This window comes from Pyrus communis, chromosome 6 (genome assembly GCF_963583255.1).
Source record: "Pyrus communis chromosome 6, drPyrComm1.1, whole genome shotgun sequence".
In the NCBI taxonomy this organism is placed as follows: Eukaryota; Viridiplantae; Streptophyta; class Magnoliopsida; order Rosales; family Rosaceae; genus Pyrus; species Pyrus communis.
The window spans coordinates 12,826,220-12,845,526 of record NC_084808.1 but is presented as its reverse complement, the minus strand read 5'-3'; the positions used below and the strand labels follow the sequence as shown (position 1 = coordinate 12,845,526).

The 19,307-nt window shown below is 37.0% G+C and overlaps 2 protein-coding genes across 2 annotated transcripts; one reads left to right on the top strand and one right to left on the bottom strand.

The window, feature by feature from the left end:
• The first annotated feature begins 758 nt into the window (after window positions 1-758).
• On the top strand, window positions 759-4,205 carry LOC137738281 (auxin efflux carrier component 2-like). Its single transcript, XM_068477909.1, has 6 exons — window positions 759-2,040; window positions 2,547-2,838; window positions 3,212-3,297; window positions 3,414-3,571; window positions 3,804-3,880; window positions 4,139-4,205. The coding sequence occupies exons 1-6, from the start codon at window positions 759-761 to the stop codon at window positions 4,203-4,205; spliced, it is 1,962 nt and encodes a 653-aa protein (XP_068334010.1).
• Window positions 4,206-13,524: 9,319 nt separating this feature from the next.
• LOC137737520 (nucleotide-sugar uncharacterized transporter 1-like) lies at window positions 13,525-18,431 on the bottom strand. The gene is made up of 7 exons (XM_068477030.1): window positions 18,048-18,431; window positions 17,012-17,163; window positions 16,702-16,907; window positions 16,505-16,598; window positions 15,644-15,810; window positions 15,384-15,554; window positions 13,525-14,212 (listed from the first exon to the last, which is right to left on the bottom strand). Exons 1-7 carry the CDS (start codon window positions 18,118-18,120, stop codon window positions 13,939-13,941), a joined length of 1,137 nt encoding a protein of 378 aa, XP_068333131.1. The 5' UTR covers window positions 18,121-18,431; the 3' UTR covers window positions 13,525-13,938.
• Window positions 18,432-19,307: the final 876 nt, after the last annotated feature.

The following is a 19,307-nucleotide window of genomic DNA, read 5'->3' as shown; positions in this document are numbered from 1 at the left end:
TTGTGCCACGTTACTAGCCATTGGGTTTGAATTTCAAAATTTTTTTACCATTAGAAATTCAACGGCCTAGAAAACTAGCTATTGGAAATTTAACGGCCTACGTCACTAACCGTTGATCTGCTACCGTGGATCACTGACAATTGCTCAAAACATGTGCATCAACGTCTACAGTGGCGCTTACTATGCTTATCTCTCTGCAACTAACACAATTCCTCTATAATCCAACCCCTCCAGCCATTATGTACATGCTAGCTATCACACAAACTCGTTCATAAAAAATTATTCGTTTCTGTTTTTATTTGTTAAAACCAAACAATATATATTAATTAGCAGCTAGCTAGCACAGATTTGTACATAAACTCGCTTGTAAAAACTATTTCGTTTTTTATTTTGTAGGACAGAAAACCCTGCCACAGCCACCGTTTCTTCTGCATTTCACAACAGCGAGAAGATACCCTCTCTCTCTCTCTCTCTCTCTCTCTCTCACTTAAACAATCTTCGACAGTCTCTGATTAAAAAACAATTTGTTCTAGGTTTGTTGTCGACATTGTTCATGCATCAATCCTATTTCTCCAAGCTCTTGTTTTTTTCGCAAAATTTAAAAAAAAAAAAAAAAACAATAGCAAAACCTTTTTCTATAAGAGAGGCACCAAACAACCATCTTACTCTTCCTCTCCATCTCTCCCACTCTAATCCTCATGAAATTAAACAGCCCAAAACAACAAAACCCGTATCTTCATTTTTGAAAAAACACAACCATGATTACTGGCAAGGACATATACGATGTTCTAGCAGCCATAGTCCCCTTATACGTGGCTATGATCTTAGCCTACGGTTCCGTCCGGTGGTGGAAAATCTTCACGCCCGACCAATGCTCCGGCATAAACCGCTTCGTCGCAGTTTTTGCGGTCCCATTGCTCTCCTTCCACTTCATATCCTCCAACAACCCTTACGCCATGGACTACCAATTCATCCTCGCCGACTCCCTCCAAAAAGTTGTCATCCTTGTCGCCCTCTTCCTCTGGCAAGCCTTCTCCAAGCGCGGCAACCTAGAGTGGATGATCACGCTCTTCTCCCTCTCCACCCTCCCCAACACCCTCGTCATGGGCATCCCACTTTTACGCGCCATGTACGGCGACTTCTCGGGGACTCTGATGGTTCAGATTGTCGTTTTGCAGAGCGTTGTCTGGTACACTCTCATGCTCTTCATGTTCGAGTACCGCGGCGCCAAACTGCTCATCTCCGAGCAGTTCCCGGAGACTGCAGCTTCGATCACGTCGTTCAGAGTTGACTCTGACGTCGTTTCGCTCAACGGTCGAGAACCACTCCAAACCGACGCGGAAATCGGGGATGACGGGAAACTTCACGTGGTGGTGAAAAGATCGAATGCGTCATCGATGGTTTCATCCTTTAAGTCACATGGCTTGAACTCGTTGACTTCAATGACCCCGCGAGCTTCGAATCTCACAGGAGTGGAGATTTACTCTGTCCAGTCCTCCCGTGAGCCGACCCCGCGGGCATCCAGCTTCAACCAGACGGATTTTTACGCCATGTTTAACGCCAGCAAGGCCCCGAGCCCCAAACATGGATACACAAACAGTTTTCAAGGTGGATTTGGGGACGTTTATTCGGTGCAGTCGTCAAAAGGGGTGACGCCGAGGACTTCGAATTTCGACGAAGAGGCAATGAAGATGAGTAATATGGGTAATAAGAAGAGGGGGGCGAGGAGCATGAGTGGTGAGATCTTCAATGGTGGTGCTGTCTCTTCCTACCCGCCTCCGAACCCCATGTTTTCAGGGTCTACAAGTGGCGGGCCGAAGAAGAAAGATAGTGGTAGCGGCGGCGGCGGCGGCGGCGGTAGTGGTGGGGCAGCGCCTAATAAAGAGCTTCATATGTTTGTTTGGAGTTCAAGTGCATCGCCAGTTTCCGAAGGGAATCTTAGACATGCGGTTAATCGAGCTGCTTCCACTGACCTTGGGGCGACCGATCCTTCCAAGGCAGCAGGTCTTCATCAACATGAAGGTGCTGCTGCATCGAAAGGTAAGCAAATAATTTTATGATCCCACACCGCAAATCATGTTTGTCCATTTTGTAAATTGCTGGAAAATTACATCAGCAGTTTTTGTCAATTGACACCTTATCAATTGGACAAAAAATTCATTTTTCTATAGCAAATCAATGAGCTTCATTGATTTCCTTTGACATAGATCTGGTTTCTTTCCCCAATCTGGACAGATTGTTTGTTAAATGACGTGACTTGTTATGAAATTTTATAACTATTTCATTTTTATTTTTAGTTTTAGTTTGATTTTTTTTAAATTGAAAACAATTATCAAACAAGTTTTCAATTGAAAAAAAAAAAATTATTAGAAATGAAGTAGAGATTTGTGAAAGATCATATATTTGAGAACATAAAGCGTTGCCACATCATTTAGTGAATAAAATTTGACGAACAAATCAGCTATTAGAATTTCTTGTTCAAATTTACGGGTTCATTCTTGATTGTAATTTGGTTAATTTAAATATATTCTTAACTGCATGTACAGGTATACACGAATTAATTGGGAATATGAGTCCTGGGAGGAAAATGAGTGGAGATAGGGAGCTTGAGATAGAAGAAGGATCGAATAAGTTTCCACCGAGTGTGTCACCGTACAGTAGTACTAGTTGCCAGAAGAAAGTGGATATTGAAGAAGGTGGTGTAGCAAAGAAGCACCAAATGCCTCCTGCAAGTGTCATGACTAGGCTTATTCTCATCATGGTCTGGAGGAAGCTCATTAGAAACCCCAACACTTACTCCAGCCTTCTTGGCGTGGCATGGTCTCTCATATCATACAAGTACCTCTCTCTCTCTCTCTCTCTCTCTCTCTCTCTCTCTCTCCATATGGTGCTACACGTATCACATGAACAAACTCTATCTAGAGGGGAAAATTATTGGGTCTCATCTTTACGAAAAATGTGATAAAAAATGGGATTATTTAGTGTAGTAAATACTTTTATTGGAAAGCAACGTATAATTTGTAGTTCAAGTGTTTCATAAGCACTCGTCTTATACACCTCAAACTTATTATTTGATTTTTTTACATTCCTGTCATCTTTTCTTAAAAAAAAAAATATTTTTGTTAGAAAATATCATGTACCTCCTTTTCCTTAGCCTAGTAACGTTATCGAAAATTGATTCACTAAAATTAGTTTCTCCAATTATTGGCAGGTGGAACATCAAAATGCCAACAATTGTTAGTGGATCCATATCAATATTATCTGATGCCGGATTGGGAATGGCTATGTTCAGTCTCGGTATATATTTATCTTCGGTTGACTTATTATATTGACCTTATTGTGCCATATGTACTTCAAATGAATCATTCTTGTTAACTAATGATATATCTATCAATTATCACTTACAATTCCAGGATTATTCATGGCCTTACAACCGAAGATCATAGCCTGTGGAAAATCTGTTGCAACATTTTCAATGGCTGTTAGGTTCCTAACAGGCCCAGCAGTGATTGCTGCAACTTCTATTGCTGTCGGTCTTCGTGGAGTTCTTTTGCATGTTGCAATAGTTCAGGTTCGCCAACTCAACCTTTCCAACCATTCCCACATTTCTAAAATCTTATATTAACATTTTTTTTGTCAAATGTATGGAAACTGCATCATTATCTAATCACAAAGGCTTCACAAACCCTAATACATATATAATACAAAGCCTAATTTAACACAACGTAAGTAGATATGCAAACTATATTTGCCACAAGATTACGTATGTAAATAAATGCTTCATTTCATTTTTCTTTCTGCAGGCTGCTCTTCCTCAAGGCATAGTTCCTTTTGTATTTGCCAAGGAATATAATGTCCATGCAGACATCCTTAGTACTGCGTAAGTTTATGTATTTATTTATTTGTTTGAAGAAGAAAACCACAAATGCCATGATGAAAAAGGGACATGATTTCTAAATACCCATTTTTCTTTTTTTCTGTACATTCATGTTTATTGTTGTCTTTGATTCTTCCTTATTTATATAATCTCAAAATAAAAAATAAACAAGAGTTACAAAAGCATAACAAAGCTGTGCGGAAGTTACTTTCCTTGAAAAAAGACTCTGACTTGTATATTATGGTGTTGCAATTATTGCAGGGTTATTTTTGGAATGCTCATTGCCCTGCCCATAACAATACTCTACTATATCCTTCTCGGGCTCTAGTTTCTGAGACAGTCAGGACAGAAGAAAAACACATACAACTGCATATCCAACTCAGGCTTAGGTGGATGGAGAGGATCAAAATGTCTTTAACAAAGAAAATCATATGTATGCCATTGGATTCAGTGTTCAACAAAATACACACCATCCTCGGCATGTGACAACTGAGTAGCTTGATATGCCGTTTACTTCAATATTTAGTTTTTCTCCCTCATGGTAGTATTATATTATTTTGGTTAGATAGAAATTAAGTAATAGAATAGAGCTTAGAATTAGCCAGAGAAAGGTTAATTAATTGTTACTTCTTTCTTTTTATTCTCGGGGTGCAAATTTTTGTGTTTATCATATTTGTTACCCCAATATCAATGTAGCTCTTTGCTTAACTTGGACTCAAAAATCATCCGATATATAACTACGGTCTCTTATTTTTTATTTTTTGGGGTTTGAATCAGTAAATTGAAGGCACACTGTTTGAAGTTTCTGAGATATACCGTTGACTTACTGCTGAGGTTATTGCTGACTCTATTCTGTTTTATATATAGTTGGGAAATGACTTCTATAGTTTAATTAGGAAGTTTGTGTTAGGCACAAATTTAATTATTTCCATCTCGCAAAAGATAAGAGAACTTTTCATTTGTTAACATTACAAAGAGAATCCTTTTTGGATCCTAAATTCATACATACTATAATTTTCCTCGGCACAATGGATGTAAAATTTTACTAAACCATATACAAGATTGTGTTCAAATATGTCCTAGATTTGCAACCCGTCTTCGATATCTAAAGAAGATGTCAGGTGTCTTTTAGAATAGTCGATATGGGAATTTGGATCTCATTTTTTATGGTTTGAATTGAGGTTTTGAAATCGCCTTCACTAATAATCTTTTTTAGTCGCCTCTCAATTAATTTCTCCTTGTAGTGCTTGTTTTAAAACCAAAGTTTCTGTCACATCCTGGCCCGGGTGGGACCACTTTCCGGGCCCGACTCCACCACCGTAGCACGATATTGTCCGCTTTGGACTTACCATTCCCTCACGGTTTTGTTTTTGGGAACTCACGAGCAACTTCCCAGTGGTTCACCCATCATGGGATTGCTCTAGCCCCTTTTCGCTTAACTTCGGAGTTCCTACGGAACCCGAAGCCAGTGAGCTCCCAAAAGGCCTCGTGCTAGGTAGGGATGGGAATATACATTTAAGGATCACTTCCCTGGGCGATGTGGGATGTCACAATCCATCCCCCTTAGGGGCCCGACGTCCTCGTCGGCACATCACGGCCAGGGTTAGGCTCTGATACCAAATTGTCACATCCCGGCCCGGGTGGGACCACTTCCCGGGCCCGACTCCACCACCGTAGCACGATATTGTCCGCTTTGGGCTTACCATTCCCTCACGGTTTTGTTTTTGGGAACTCACGAGCAACTTCCCAGTGGTTCACCCATCATGGGATTGCTCTAGCCCCCTTCTCGCTTAACTTCGGAGTTCCTACGGAACCCGAAGCCAGTGAGCTCCCAAAAGGCCTCGTGTTAGGTAGAGATGAGAATATACATTTAAGGATCACTTCCCTGGGCGATGTGGGATGTCACAGTTTCAGCGTGCAAAACAGAAGAATAACATGTAGGAATATATATATATATATATATATATATATATATTGTATATTTAACGGTATATATCTGAATGAGTATGGAGTTTCTATCATTATATACAGAAGGAAAACAAAATCCTTGAGCAATATCCTCTTTACTCAACGATGTACATCACACATAACTAACACGATGGATGATAAATTGTGTTATGCTACAAGAGATTTTTACAAGCGTCGAGTGTTATTATTATTTATTTGTATGATGTATTTTTTCGTGTTCCTTTACTTATTTTATAACACCAATATCCTCTTTACTCAACAATGTACATCAGACATAACTAACACGATGGATGATAAATCGTGTTATGCTACAAGAGATTTTTTCAAGCGCCGAGTGTTATTATTATTTATTTGTATGATGTATTTTTTCATGTTCTCTTACTTATTTTATGACACGTAAAGGCTTGAATATCAATCATTTGGAAAATTTCTCTTACATATGCTACTTTGTGACTGCGTGTTGAAAATTGTCCTGCGTAAAAAAAAAAAAAAGAAAAAAAAAGGGGTTTTCTTTAATATTTTGATTGGACGCAAAGATGAAGAGGTCCTAATTAAGTCTGAGTTTCCCTACTTTGCATGTGAATGTAATTTGAGTTGAAAATTAGTAGTCAATGGTAGAAAAGAAAGGCCTAGTTAGCTTCAATGCATGGTTCCAAACATTGCCTTTTTTAAAAAGCATTGCTTTGTGTAGTTTTATATGTTAAGCATGTGACCGTACAGATTAAAAAGAGGCTGCTCCTGCGCAGAGTGCATAAAATTTAGCTTCACATTACATTGTTCTTGTAGATCATATATAATTCATTTGAAGACAAATTTGATGGTTTTATAAAATTACAGAGCATAAAAGCATTTCGTAGTGCATTTCGTCATATTATACATCCATGTCTTGAATTCTGCATTATCTTATTAGACATGCTAAAATAATTGAAAAGATCTGCAGCATATATACATATATATTCACTGTGTTCCAGAACCTTTTTATTAGCACCAAGTGTTGGCTTTTAATTTATAGATTCACCCCTTCCAGTTCAGATCCACATATATGCTATCAATCATTCAATCCTAATGTAAAGGGAATTTTCTCTATACAAATGATTATCGGTCATGGGGTAGGGGAGCCCTCATCATAACCATGATCCATGTCGATGTATTGCTAAGGACTTTTTTTTAATTTGCATTCTAATGAATCGAAACTGTCTAACTTTAACGTTGCCTTCTAAGAACCATCCATTCACAAAATTATATATAAATAAGATCGCATAGTTTAAATAATTTTTCATAAAAATGACATCGTAAAGATTGTAGATAGTTCCGATCATCTAAATGCATTGGAGAGGTTTGTAATAGAGAACATTTTCGTTGCACCGCAATATATAGATGGATATGTGTATAGCAATTACCATTAGGTTAGATCATGATCCAAAACCATGCATGTGTTGGGTTTCTTGGTATCACTTCAAAGGTGATCTTGCCAGCTCTTCTTAAGCATAAACAATAACTATGGGACTTAGGATGAGATTCTATGGGAAATTAATCAATAAAATAGATCTGAAAACTTTAAGACGTTGGACAACGAAAAGTATATAATTATTATTTGTTATTCATCTATATTATTATTGACATCGTTTGCATTATATATTCTAATGCTTCCTCACGTGATGAAGCAAAGGAGTGTCTTCTATAATGCTAATTAGGCGAAAATTTCAAGTATATTATGCTTAGTGCACATGAAGGTGTTTTCCTTTTTAAACCCCTGCCTTCTCCCTGATACGTGTGCTGCAACAAACAAAACAGAGTTAACAGCTCCTGTAAACCTTATTGTGGACACCATTAATTTTCTTCAGCAAAAGCTGTGGCCCATGTGATGTGGATGTGGATTGCATGGCTGAGTTTCTCAGCGGGTGGGTGTTTGTGTGTGCGCGTGCAGATCAATCTAAATGCAATTATTATTGTTTTCTCAAACGAGTTCCAATTTCCAAGGTTCAAGGCTTCAGCAAATCAAATTTCTGGGTTTTCTGAATTATATTTAGAAGTGTGTGCAGTTCATTTTATTATGCAAGGTTTGGTCGTTTTTCAACGGTTTTATTTACAATAGCAGACTAAGTCAAAAGCCAGTCACACAACCCATGAAAGGTTTAATACTAATATTAGGCGCCATTTGGGTAGAGTTGTATTGCCCAACGTTTTAATTCACATTTCTTGTTTATGGTAGATTCCATTCACCTTCTTCGGTATCTCGTTCACTATTCAATAAGAAAAAAGGGCCTACCTCAAATAAAGCAAAGAAAAAAGTAGTACTCTTACTGCATTTGGAAGCCTTTCTCACTAAGAAAATTTTATAAAAGAAAAAATTTATTAAAAGAAATTATCAAGAAGATAGAATTGACATCTTAAACATAACCAAAAAGTCACATAAACCAAAAGAAATGTCACAATTGCGTAGACTACAATTCCTCAACTTTGGAAAGCCCACATCTTACCAACAGGAAGAATAACACTCATGATGACTAAACCTTGCAAGTCGTAAAGCTAGCGTAAAGACATCACAAGGAAAGAACTACACAATCCTCTGATAATTAAGATATTGAAAGACCTGAATGGACAAGTAAGGGGCAGACTAATTACCTATTGTTAGAACCCTCGCTCTACGTCTTTCTCAATTGCATAGTAAGAGCAACTTCCTATTATACAAATGAATACAACTTTTACAATGACACTTTATTCTTCTCTAATTTTCTTATTTATACAATATGAGTTATGGGCACCTGACTCATTGGCGTAAGAGCATCTCCAGGGGTAGTGCCCTCGCCCTGCCAATTGGATTAAACTGTCATTGGCTAAGTAATCCAGCTCTAGTGGTTCCAAAAAAGATGGTGATTGGATTAAGGGCAACATCTCGTTAGACTACTCTGCCTATTCAAGCCTTGACTTGCGCCAACAAGCAATGGCCTAACGTCAGGCAGCAGACAACTCGGGTCAACCCACTGGCTAAGTAATCCAGTTCTAGTGGTTCCAAAGAAGATGGTGATTGGATCAAGGGCAATAGCTCGTTGGACTGCTATGCCTATTCAAGCCTTGACTTGCGCCAGCAAGCAAAGGCCTAACGTCAGGCATTAGACAACTCGGGTCAACCTACGTGCAAGCCACTAAGCCAAAAAGCTCGCCCTCAACCGTTAGATGTCCAACAGTCCTTTCATCTAGACTGTCGGATTTCTAATATTAAAAAGAAAATTAAAATTATAGGTTGTGCTATGTTGCACAATATGATGCATCTAATTTATAAAAAGAAATGGTTAATCCACGGCCTGGATTAATTTGAAGGTAAAAAAAATACCAAAAATTCTAAAATAATAGAATTTTTTTAACAACACACTTGACAAACTTACAAAGTTCAACCATCTTCTTCATTTGCTTTTTATTTAATTAATTATGCTTATTTGTAATGCTATGCTTTGATTTCTATTTGAAGTTAAATTATTGAAGTTAAATATGGAATTTTATTTTCAAAGAACAAACTTACTAAGGCCATCTCCAACCGATGGCTGGCCAGAGGGCTCGTTTTAGCCCTCTGGCCCTCCAAGATTCTCCAAGATATTAATATTTTTCATGAACAGTACAGGGCCATATTTGCCTTCGTCTCCAACCAAGGGTCAGAGGGCCAAAGGGCTCGTTTTAGCCCTGCCACAAAAAAACTGTCTCCAACCAAGGGCCAAAGGGCCATAGGGCCAAACATAATTTATTATTTAAAAACTACAACTTAAATTCAAATCCAACGGCTAAGTGACGTCAGCATGACGTCAACCAGCTGTTGGTAGCTGACATCATGCTGACGTCAGCTAGCTGTTGGATTTGAAATTTTCTTTTGCTATAAATAGGGTGGATATTGGGCTATAATTCACACAACTTTGAATTCAATCTTCAATTCAAGTTTGCAATGAATTCTAACTTTGGATCCTCTTCGGATTCCAACTGGGGGTCCTCATCCAATTCCAAATTGGAAGCAAAATGGGCGCAAATGAGACAAGAAGATGAGGAGTGTTGAAGAAGTTCAAGTAAGACGCAACAAACAAAACATTGTAGCAGCCATGTTTTCGACAGAAGCTGGACAGAGTAGACCACCTTGGTTTCTCACCTCATCAGAAGGTTACTGTTGCACATCGAATGATGGCCTATGGCTCCCCAGCTGATTCGATGGATGAAACCCATGGTATGTCTGAGTCTACATGCCTTGATACTCTTCAACAATTCCGTGACACAATTGTTCAGGTTCGCAAAGACGAGTACCTCCGCGAGCCAAATCAAGAAGATTTGAATCGGCTCATTCGCAAAGCTGAAGACTGTGGGTTTCCAGGCATGATAGGGTCATTAGACTGCATGCATTGGGATTAGAAGAACTGTCCCATCGGATGGCAATGAGGCTTTAGCGGAAGGTCGAGAAAGCCAACTGTTGTGTTAGAGGCGGTTGCCTCATATGACACATGGATTTGGCATGCTTTCTTTGGAGTTCCTGGATCCCAAAATGACATTACAATTCTTGGGCTTTCACCCCTGTTCAATAACTTGACGGAAGGTAAAGCACCTCAACTTCACTACTACATCAACAACCGTCAATACAATATGGGGTATTACTTGGCAGATGGCATCTACCCAAAGTGGGCGACACTTGTCCAAGCAATTCCAAACCCTAGGAATGACGTAGAAAAGTTGACTACCTTATACCAAGAGGCATCAGGAAAGATGTTGAGAGAGCTTTCGGTATTTTACAAGCACAGTGGAAGATTATTAGCGAACCGACAAGAGGGTGGAGTCGAGAAAATTTGGACTCCATCATGATGTCTTGCATCATATTACACAATATGATAGTGGAGGATGAGCGAGATGAGTATATTGATGGAGAGTCCGATGATGACCAAGAAGATCCAAATAGGTCAAGAAGGGCTCGTGCAAAAATATATGATGGACCTAATTTGCCTTTCAATCCAAGAACTGGTAGTATCTTTATAAATGAGTACATGAAGCGCTATAGAATGATACGTTCTCGTGCCACAAACAAGTACCTACAACATGATCTTGTTGCACATCTTTGGGCCAAAAAAGCATGGAGTAGGTGTTTAAGTTTTATGTTGTTAAATATTTTTTAAAATGTTGTTTAAGTTTCATGTTGTTAAATGATTTTTTTTTATGTTGTATAATTTGTATGTTGGTTAATGTTATTTAATGTTATTTCATATTGTTTAATGTTGTTTCATGTTACTTAATTTAGTTTAATGTTGTTTCATGTTACTTAATTTAATTTAATGGCTTAGGAAGTTATAGGAAAAAAATATAATTTAAAAAAAATATGAAACAAATTTTGTGAAATAGAAGTTATAGGATAAAAATAGAATTTAAAATAAAATAAAGCAACTATGTGAAATAGAAGTTATAGGAAAAAATGAAATTTAAAAAAAAAATGAAACAAATTTTGTAAAATAAAAGTCATAGGAAAAAATAGAATTTAAAACAAATATTAAAAATAGAAGTTATAGGAAAAATTTTGTAAATAAAAATAATAATAAAACTAAAAAAAAAAAAAATTCAAATGCAACGGCTAGCTGACGTCAGCTAGCCGTTGCATTTGAATTTTTTTCTTAAGCATTCCTGTCGGTTATAACCGACAGGAAAACTGAATTTTTTGGCCAGCCTTGGGCTGGCTGGCTGGCTGCAGCCAGCCCTCCAGCCCTCTAGCCCTCTCCGATTCTGTGAGGCCCTCTCAGATTCCAGAGCCCTCTGGCCTAGCCCTCGGTTGGAGACAGTTTTCGAGCTATTTTCGGCCCTCTAGCCCTCTGAACTCTTCGGTTGGAGATGGCCTAAGCACATAATTACAAGGCATAAAACATAAATATATATATATATATATATGTATATGTATATGTATTTGTGAATAATAGTTGTGCTTGCCCTTGCTCATCCTCTTCTCTAACCAGTGGACTTGCACAAATCCAATTACTATTTAGAGTGAATAGAAGGGCAGTACTGCTCTTTCCCCCTAAAACTGGTGTAGATGCTCTAAGAAGCAAGCCAAAAAAGGATGCAATTGTCAACATAGTCTTGAAGCCTTGTGTTGTGTATATAGATGATTAGATTAAAATGAATAATCATTATTTTCAATGTACATTGCATGAAGATATGAAAAAATTGTTATCCAACTTGAAGGTAGAAGATAAATTAATTATTTTAAAGAAACAAATATGTTATTTTTACCACATATTTGTATCATCACGTGTGCCATCTCTTTAATAGAATTGAGACCCATATGTGTTGGTAGACCTTATTTCTATTAGAGAGATGACACAAATGATAGTACAAATATGTGGTAAGTGTAACATTAGTCTTTAAAAAAACTTATCAATTATGATCCTCAAATGGTAGAATTAGAAGACACAAGTTTCATTTGTGTCTAATCCCCCCAACATGAAACTCATCTAGCTCTAATATACCTTGAATTTTGAGAATTATTCATTCCAATCTAATTCTTAAAGACTAGACCACATATTAGTTAACACTTAACAAAGACCACCAATGACCAATCTTAGAAACTAATAAAATTATTTTAGGGAAAACAAATAAACTAAAGTATAAAAGAAAATTAAGATGCATGCATATTGATACAACACCAATATGGATCGATCATGTAGAAAATATCTTTATCACGAACCATATTAATGACGACAAGATATTTTTGGTGAAATGATGGACCGTTAGTTAACAGTTAGGCTTTAATTGTTAACCAGACAAAAAAAAAAAAAAACAGTAAAAAAAAAAAAAAAAACAGCTGGTCATGATAATGAGACAGTGATCAGTAGACATCAATTACAACAACATTAGGATTCTTTTTAGCATTTTTCTTCATTAGGTAATTTTCTAACCTGTTGATGTTCTTTTTACTATAGTTTCTCGAATAATCTCAATGAAAAAAGCTACTTGGCTTTTCATATGGAAATTAATCTTTCATCCTCTTGAGAAAATAATACTTTGATACACGTGCAAAACATTTTGTGTTTGGTATGTAATCTATTTGCGTATATTTGTAACTAAACAAGATATTAAAGTGATTTTCATCTCCAATGAAGCTTTAAAAGCTATTAATTGGATTCAGTGGAGGTGAAGCCAAGCTTACAAATAACCGTACCCGTTCTAGGGTTATAACAAGATGATAGAATAATTGAATATTTGGGGAATTTATAAATAAGAATTTAGGGTTATAACAAGGGAGCCATAATCTAATTTCAAGAGTGACAAAGAAAAGCTTCAATCACCACCGAGTAATACTGTCTAGTGGTATTCCTGATCTTCACTTAGAAGTAAGAAGTCTTAAGTTCTATTCTTGCCAAAAACGAATTTAAATCACATTATTGTAAGCTCATTGTGAGACTTAACTCACCCTCTCTCCCTTATCGTTTGTTAAAAAAAAAAACAAAAACCAAAAAAAAAAACTTCAGTCAGATTTTGCCTTATAATCAAAACAGTAGAAAAAGGCAAATAATTCTTGCCCTGAGAAGTTTGAGATACACGAACAAAATTACAGGATTTTCTAATTAATGTACTCCGGAGAACCCTAAAAATTTTGCAAAATTACACCCAAGGAAAATCTTTAAAGGTACAAGAGTTCGAAAATGATAAAAGGGAAAAAAACACTGTTATATTAAACCCCTGCCTCGAGGAAATAACTGTCATGCACAAAAACTTTGTAGCTACGACATCAAGTGCGACATTTCTAGCAAACAAGAATTACATGAAATACACGAATAAGCAGTAAATAGTACAAAGAATAACCTTCGATTCGTTAATATATACGGTGAAATTTGCAGCCAAGACAATGCTGAAGAACCCAACAGAATCTACAAAAGGTGACCTTGGAACAGGTAATGCCATATAGACTAACACCAGATCAGCTGACTAACACCAAACTCTAAGACATGGTAAGCATGGATAGAGCTTTGCCTTTAAAATCAGAATCGGTAAATTTTAAGCTAAAAACAAATAAATGAAACAATGCCCAGCAGCTCAAGTTAGTGATGAATTAGATCTTCTCACGTACCTACGCTGATAAGTTAGACAGATTCCGAACCATAATTTCCATCGTGGGTGTTGCCGTTTTCTTTACTCAGTTTAGATTTTGGTAAAGAGGCGGCTTGCCGAGGCGAAGTTTTGCTTGATTGAAGCTTCAAATTAAGGTAAGTGTAAACGGACATTCCGGCAATGGCTGTGAAAGCCCCAGAAATACTTGTCTTGCCTGGATTGGAACTAAAGAGGTAGTAATTTCCTAGAAGAATGACGCATGTTTTAAATTGACCAAGGACGACGTGTGTGACAGCAGATGTAGCCCTGCCAAAGAAGTAAAAAAAAATCATGTCAAAACCAACAGAACCAAGCAAAATAAGATTTTCATGCTAAAACTCACCAAGTAAAACCAAAATTATGATGAACAAACATATAGCAGTCCCATGATGCATTACAACTACTTCGAACAGTTACAAACATCCAATGCCACAAGACAATGTTTAATATAGTTATGATTAGAATTGAAGTTTTCAGTCATTTGACATAACAGTCACATGCCAAAGTGCGTTATGATTAGAATTGCCGCATGAAGCCTAGCCTAGTGTGTTTGTGTCAATCTTGTTCCTGCGGGTAACATCCTCTTAAGTATCTATAAATTATGTTGGTATGTGTTTAATCCTCACACCTCTTCTCAGTAGTTGCTTACAGTGGATAAATATAACCTCCAATTGTTGCCCATTTTCAGCTACAGTTTGCACTCTTTAAAAATTCCGTTAATTATTGCTAGGTTTACAAGTGCAATGTTGCTGATATATTTTAATAGAATACCAAAAGAGACTTAGAAATTTGGAAAAAATAAATAAACCACCCAGACAACTGAACAGCGACTTGTGGCTACTGTGGCTGGGGAGGGGGGAGTTAGGAGTGGTTGTTATCAATTTTTTTCTTTTATTATTTATAATTCTATATTTTATTAATTTTGAATTAGATTTAAGAAAAGTAAGCAAAAATTGGATGGAGTCCCTTCAAATTCGATGGCAAGGGGTGAATTGGCCAATTTTGAAAAGTTAGGTCCTTAATTTACGTAAAAATAGTCGAGGAGGTCAATTTCAACTAACATTATAGTTCAGTGGTCAAACGGCACTTTACCCCAAATTTAAAATTTGAACCGCTTTTGAGTTGTAGTATTGGAAGTAGTTTTCTATAATCAAATCAAAATATGTTAGGTTCTATGAAAATGATACCAGGGTTGACAGGATATTCTTACAGGGAAAATGGTACCGGCAATTTGTACTTATGTTCATGAATTTGAGAGGTGACCAATTCTCGTTTTTAGTATCTTTGTATATACAAGTCATTTCTGATAGCATACTCGGTTTTCTAATGTAAAATGTAAACCGACGACATCAGAGGTCAAAACTCTTGTATCCTAAACAACGGAACCAAACAGGCCATGACATAGGATAATCAAAATGTAAAAAAAGATATCACATACCCAAGCGCTAGAGCACCTGACCACTGAAGCAAGAAGCCAAGAATAGCGGACATGAGAATTGCCAAGGTGTTGTTGAAGTTCCAATTGAAGGAGAGGGCACCAGGTGGATCTAACCACGGTATTAGTGCGACAAGGAAAAATAGAGTGATTGGCGTTGTCTTCCACATTAACCTGCTCAATGATTCGCATTTTAGTTACAATTCAATATCAAGGAGCTTCCAGTAGAAACTTAAGGGTTTTGAAAGGAGCTCATCACTTACGCTAAGGCTGTCCAATTTTCCTGCTGTTGCAAGCTAGACCAAAGAATTTTGTTGACTGCACTTGGTATTATCCATGCTAATGCTATACAAGCACCAAAGAGATGAAATTGAAGATCAGTGACTGTAGCCACGGCAACACCAATCGATACTACCGTAAGTGCTAGAACCTGAAATTTTCATAGCAAGGAGATAGAACAGAAAGGAGATGATGTTATAGATGACTTAGGTCAGAAATTTTGTAAGAGAAGAACAATGAATAAAAAATGAAAAAAGAAAAGAATTAATCAAATTCCATGTGCATGGAACCTATACAAGCACCCTACATACTACTGTATCAAGGCCAAAAGAATTAAGCAAGCATTTGGATATGTATGCAAGATTTCCTCGATATCTCAAGGGATCTGAAATTCTGAAGTAAAACTTTTGAGAAACGCAGAAATGACGCCAAGAAACAATACACTCATGATGGACGCATCAACTCCAAACCTTTCTACTGATATAGTAAATTACTTCCATCAGTGGCTAATTCCCGGGTTTACAATCTAATAAAGTTTCCAAATAGCATTTCTTTCATAATTGGTCGGACAAGTTTGATGTGAGGTCTACATCCTCCTCATTTCAGAGTCTTAAGAGAAGAAAAAAAATATTGGGGATAATGAAGACATTGTCCCAATTTTCAAAAACATGTAACCAGATATGATTAACCTTTTCAGTGACAAGTGGAACCGGACATGAATTGTATGGAAACATTCTGTTCTACAGTCTGCTAAAGCAATAACTCGGCCTGAATAGCAGGAATATAAAACTGTGCTTTATTTGCATCTTGACATGGCACTTATAGGCAAAAAAGAAAGGAGCTACCTTCGAGAAAGAAACTCTCTTGTTGTACAACAAAAATTCTGCGAGAACAATTGATGGCGTAACCGCAATCTTAGACATCTGATAGAACCCCACACTGAAGAAACAGATATTAAACTCAATGTTGAAAACACATATATAATTACGAAACAGATTCTGATGACCCTTGTAAAGGTAAGAATACTGATGAAACATCTCACCTATTATACTTCAAGCTAACATTAGCAAGGCCAGTAGAGAAAGCCATAACAAAGCCAAGAGTAAATAATGTAGATAAGCGGGTCGATTTTGAGGGACATGCAGGGAGGATAGATAGAGCATTTAGAATGGCCATCAACAACCAGCTTACCACATAGTGGATAAAGGTGAGAAATATAGGAAACTGGAACCCAACAACTTTGAGCACCTGAAGAAACACAATCGCATAAGTTAACAGCCGGAAAGCTGCTGTGTTAATATCCAGTCAGGCAAAATGTGGATAGATTAGAATATAGAGTTCAAAATACAAACCAATTTGTTCACGAAAATTATGCCGACAGCAATTACAAAATTGAAGGTAAGAGCAGTGGCAGGGCCACATCGCTGTTGTTGTTGACGCTTTGCACCATCGGCTGAGCGGAATTCATTAAAAAGGGTAGATCTTAAGTCTTCTAGAGCTCTTCCTGAGTTGATGTACAGAAAGATGGAGAAGAAAATAAACGATGTCATTAAGCAACACATTACAGATGTATAACTAATTCACATTTCCTAAAGAATCTAAGTCCAGTTATAATACGATATGGTTGTCCTAGTGACAGAACTTAACAAACTGTAAAACCTGCTTACGAAAAATAACAAATGTCCATCCATACATTTTACTCATCATAAAAATAATGAATATGGTAGTCATTTATATTAAGGAACAACCATATACACATTTCCAACTCAGTAAGAAATGAAACCATTAAGACCGGAAAAAGGATAATATAATTTTCTTTAAAAAAAAAAAAATTGGATGAAATATGCTTACTGAAAATTTCACTGAGGAAAACCAAATCAAAACAAAATCAGTAAGCATAAAATATCTGAAGAAATTTATTGACTCGTTTTAAACCAAACTGCGATATAAGTATAAACTGCATCAACAAATAAGAGATATTTGGGTCTAATTATTTCTTCCCAAGAACAACAGTGGTGAAGATTTTCAATAAATAGCTCATGCAAATCAGTCTATGTAATCAAATAAGTAAACAGATATTAGAATCTGCAAACAAAAATGGCAAAACTCACATGCAACTTGTTGAACCCTTAAAACTGGATTCAATAAATTATGACTCACAAAAATGAGAAAACCAGATCAACCAAACAAAGTGACCCTTCATTCATAGCTGTGCCTAATCAAGTAAAGTTGTGAAATTAAGCTTATTGGATGATAAATACAATCACTCTAATGGGCAAAAATGTGAGGTTTACATTTCAAAAACAACAAAATCAAATAATTTGTTTTAAACTAGCTGCTAGCAGTGAGATTGGATTGGAATTTGGAATGAGAAGTGGCAAAAGTTACCTCTTTCACCAGCATCACTGTCCTTGCGCTTGAGAATCTTCCTAACGCCTTTCCTCACAAAGAAGTTTAACATTTTTATGGATACAAAGCATTAACCTTTCGATTTCTTTCACTCCCTCTCTCTCAGCAACAATGGTAACGGCTCTGTTTATGCGTTTGTAGAGGGAGAAAGAGAGAGAGAGATTGGAGAGAGAGAGAGAGGGTCAGGGCCAGCAGCACAGCAGGAGTACTGAGTTTGAGTTTGGAAGAGAAAAGACAAGGGTTTTAGGTAAAATGGCAAAAAGGGACATCCGTTTGTGAGACAGAAGAGAGACACGTGGGTGAAGTGGAGAGCGGTGATGGCGGAAATTTGAGGTTGTCTGATCGAGGTCGAGAGAGAGAGAGAGAGAGCCAAAAGAGATTGAGGAAATTACGCGTAGATCCTATCCCACCACTCCAGACCAGGGTACCGACAGTTTAGCAGTGTTTATTATGTTTTTTCCTTTTGTAAGGAAGGAAAATGTTTTGGTCAATGGTCAGGAAGGAATTTTGCCAATCAACGAACGTCACTTTATATCAACAAAATTTTAAAAAATTAGGGTAAGTTATAAAAAAGTAACTCAATTAGTGATCCAACTACAATGTCATATTTTATCTTTGAAATATTGTAATGTCATATTTTTCCGTACAAATTTATTATAATGTCAAACCTCCATCAGTTTGTCCGTTCATTTCTTAACTAAATACCGATGTAAAGTTCTATGGTGTCCCGCCACATAGTTTTCTCGCCAAAAAATTGTCCTGTTCATTTATGACGAGGACCTTCAAATTAGTTGGTGGGTTTGTGGGAGTTTGTTGAACATCTTTCTCCAGTTAAGCAGCTTCTTTGTTTCTCTTCTTCCTCGATTTTCCAAATTGCCTTGTATACAATGGAATCAAGATTGGTGAGTTTTCATTTTACTCCCACAAGAACATCTCTTTCATTACATTATCAAATGAGAATAAAACTCCAATTACCATACCCTTGAATAGTAAGCACCCACATAAACCTTAGGTTTTTCCCTCTTGAAATTGATTACAGCTATTGCATGGCTGTAAGGTGTTCTTGTCAAGCCATATTTTCTACAAGAGCAAGTCTTCTCAACCAAGTCAACCACATATTGATCCCCCACTCCATATCCACTTGAAATTTGGTCCCTCATGACCCTTGTGTAATGTACTTGCCCCTTAAGAGTTTGGCTTCCTTCAACTTCTTCTTAATCTTAGGACAGAGATCTCCTA

What these genes read in the sequence shown, in the direction of transcription:
- LOC137738281 (XM_068477909.1), top strand. Translation starts at nt 759, where the DNA reads ATGATTACTGGCAAGGACATATACGATGTTCTAGCAGCCATAGTCCCC. An exon ending in AGGTGCTGCTGCATCGAAAG is followed by an intron (nt 2,041 to 2,546) that starts GTAAGCAAATAA and finishes CTGCATGTACAG; the next exon opens with GTATACACGAATTAATTGGG. An exon ending in AATGGCTATGTTCAGTCTCG is followed by an intron (nt 3,298 to 3,413) that starts GTATATATTTAT and finishes TTACAATTCCAG; the next exon opens with GATTATTCATGGCCTTACAA.
- LOC137737520 (XM_068477030.1), bottom strand. Translation starts at nt 18,120, where the DNA reads ATGTTAAACTTCTTTGTGAGGAAAGGCGTTAGGAAGATTCTCAAGCGC. An exon ending in GAAAATTGGACAGCCTTAGC is followed by an intron (nt 15,555 to 15,643) that starts GTAAGTGATGAG and finishes ATCATTGAGCAG; the next exon opens with GTTAATGTGGAAGACAACGC. An exon ending in TCAGGTGCTCTAGCGCTTGG is followed by an intron (nt 14,213 to 15,383) that starts GTATGTGATATC and finishes CTTCTTTGGCAG; the next exon opens with GGCTACATCTGCTGTCACAC.